The 322-nt window shown below is 37.9% G+C and overlaps 1 protein-coding gene across 1 annotated transcript in view; it reads left to right on the top strand.

Moving 5' to 3' along the window:
• Positions 1-322, top strand: part of LOC119582223 (organic cation transporter protein-like) — a gene marked incomplete in the record, with an annotated part of 25,446 nt that overhangs the window by 20,235 nt on the left and 4,889 nt on the right. Inside the window, 1 exon segment of the mRNA XM_037930454.1 lies at positions 16-95. Coding sequence (XP_037786382.1) covers positions 16-95 — 80 coding nt within the window.

Raw genomic sequence — 322 nt, 5'->3', positions numbered from 1 at the left:
TCCTTTTGCATGCAGTTGGTGGAACCAGAGAAGCCGGTGTTGAAAGAAAGACAAAACCGAAGGTGGACGTTTACAGAAACACCAGCGCTCTGCAGGTAGGAAAGGAGGGGGGATTAAAGTACCTTTTGCAGAAATAAAATCAGGACTTTGGTATGTAATATTTGCCCGCCTTCCTTTCACGGTTACTGGAAGCTGTAGAGCAAAAAGAATACACAGATAATGCAGTTAACAATTAAGATTATCATTCAAATACCGAGTATATTAAGGAAATATTCATCATTCTTTTTCATTGCTAATGATCTAAATGTTCTTGAATATATCA

Source organism: Penaeus monodon, chromosome 15 (genome assembly GCF_015228065.2).
Source record: "Penaeus monodon isolate SGIC_2016 chromosome 15, NSTDA_Pmon_1, whole genome shotgun sequence".
In the NCBI taxonomy this organism is placed as follows: domain Eukaryota; kingdom Metazoa; phylum Arthropoda; class Malacostraca; order Decapoda; family Penaeidae; genus Penaeus; species Penaeus monodon.
This window is presented reverse-complemented; position numbering and strand designations above follow the sequence as displayed.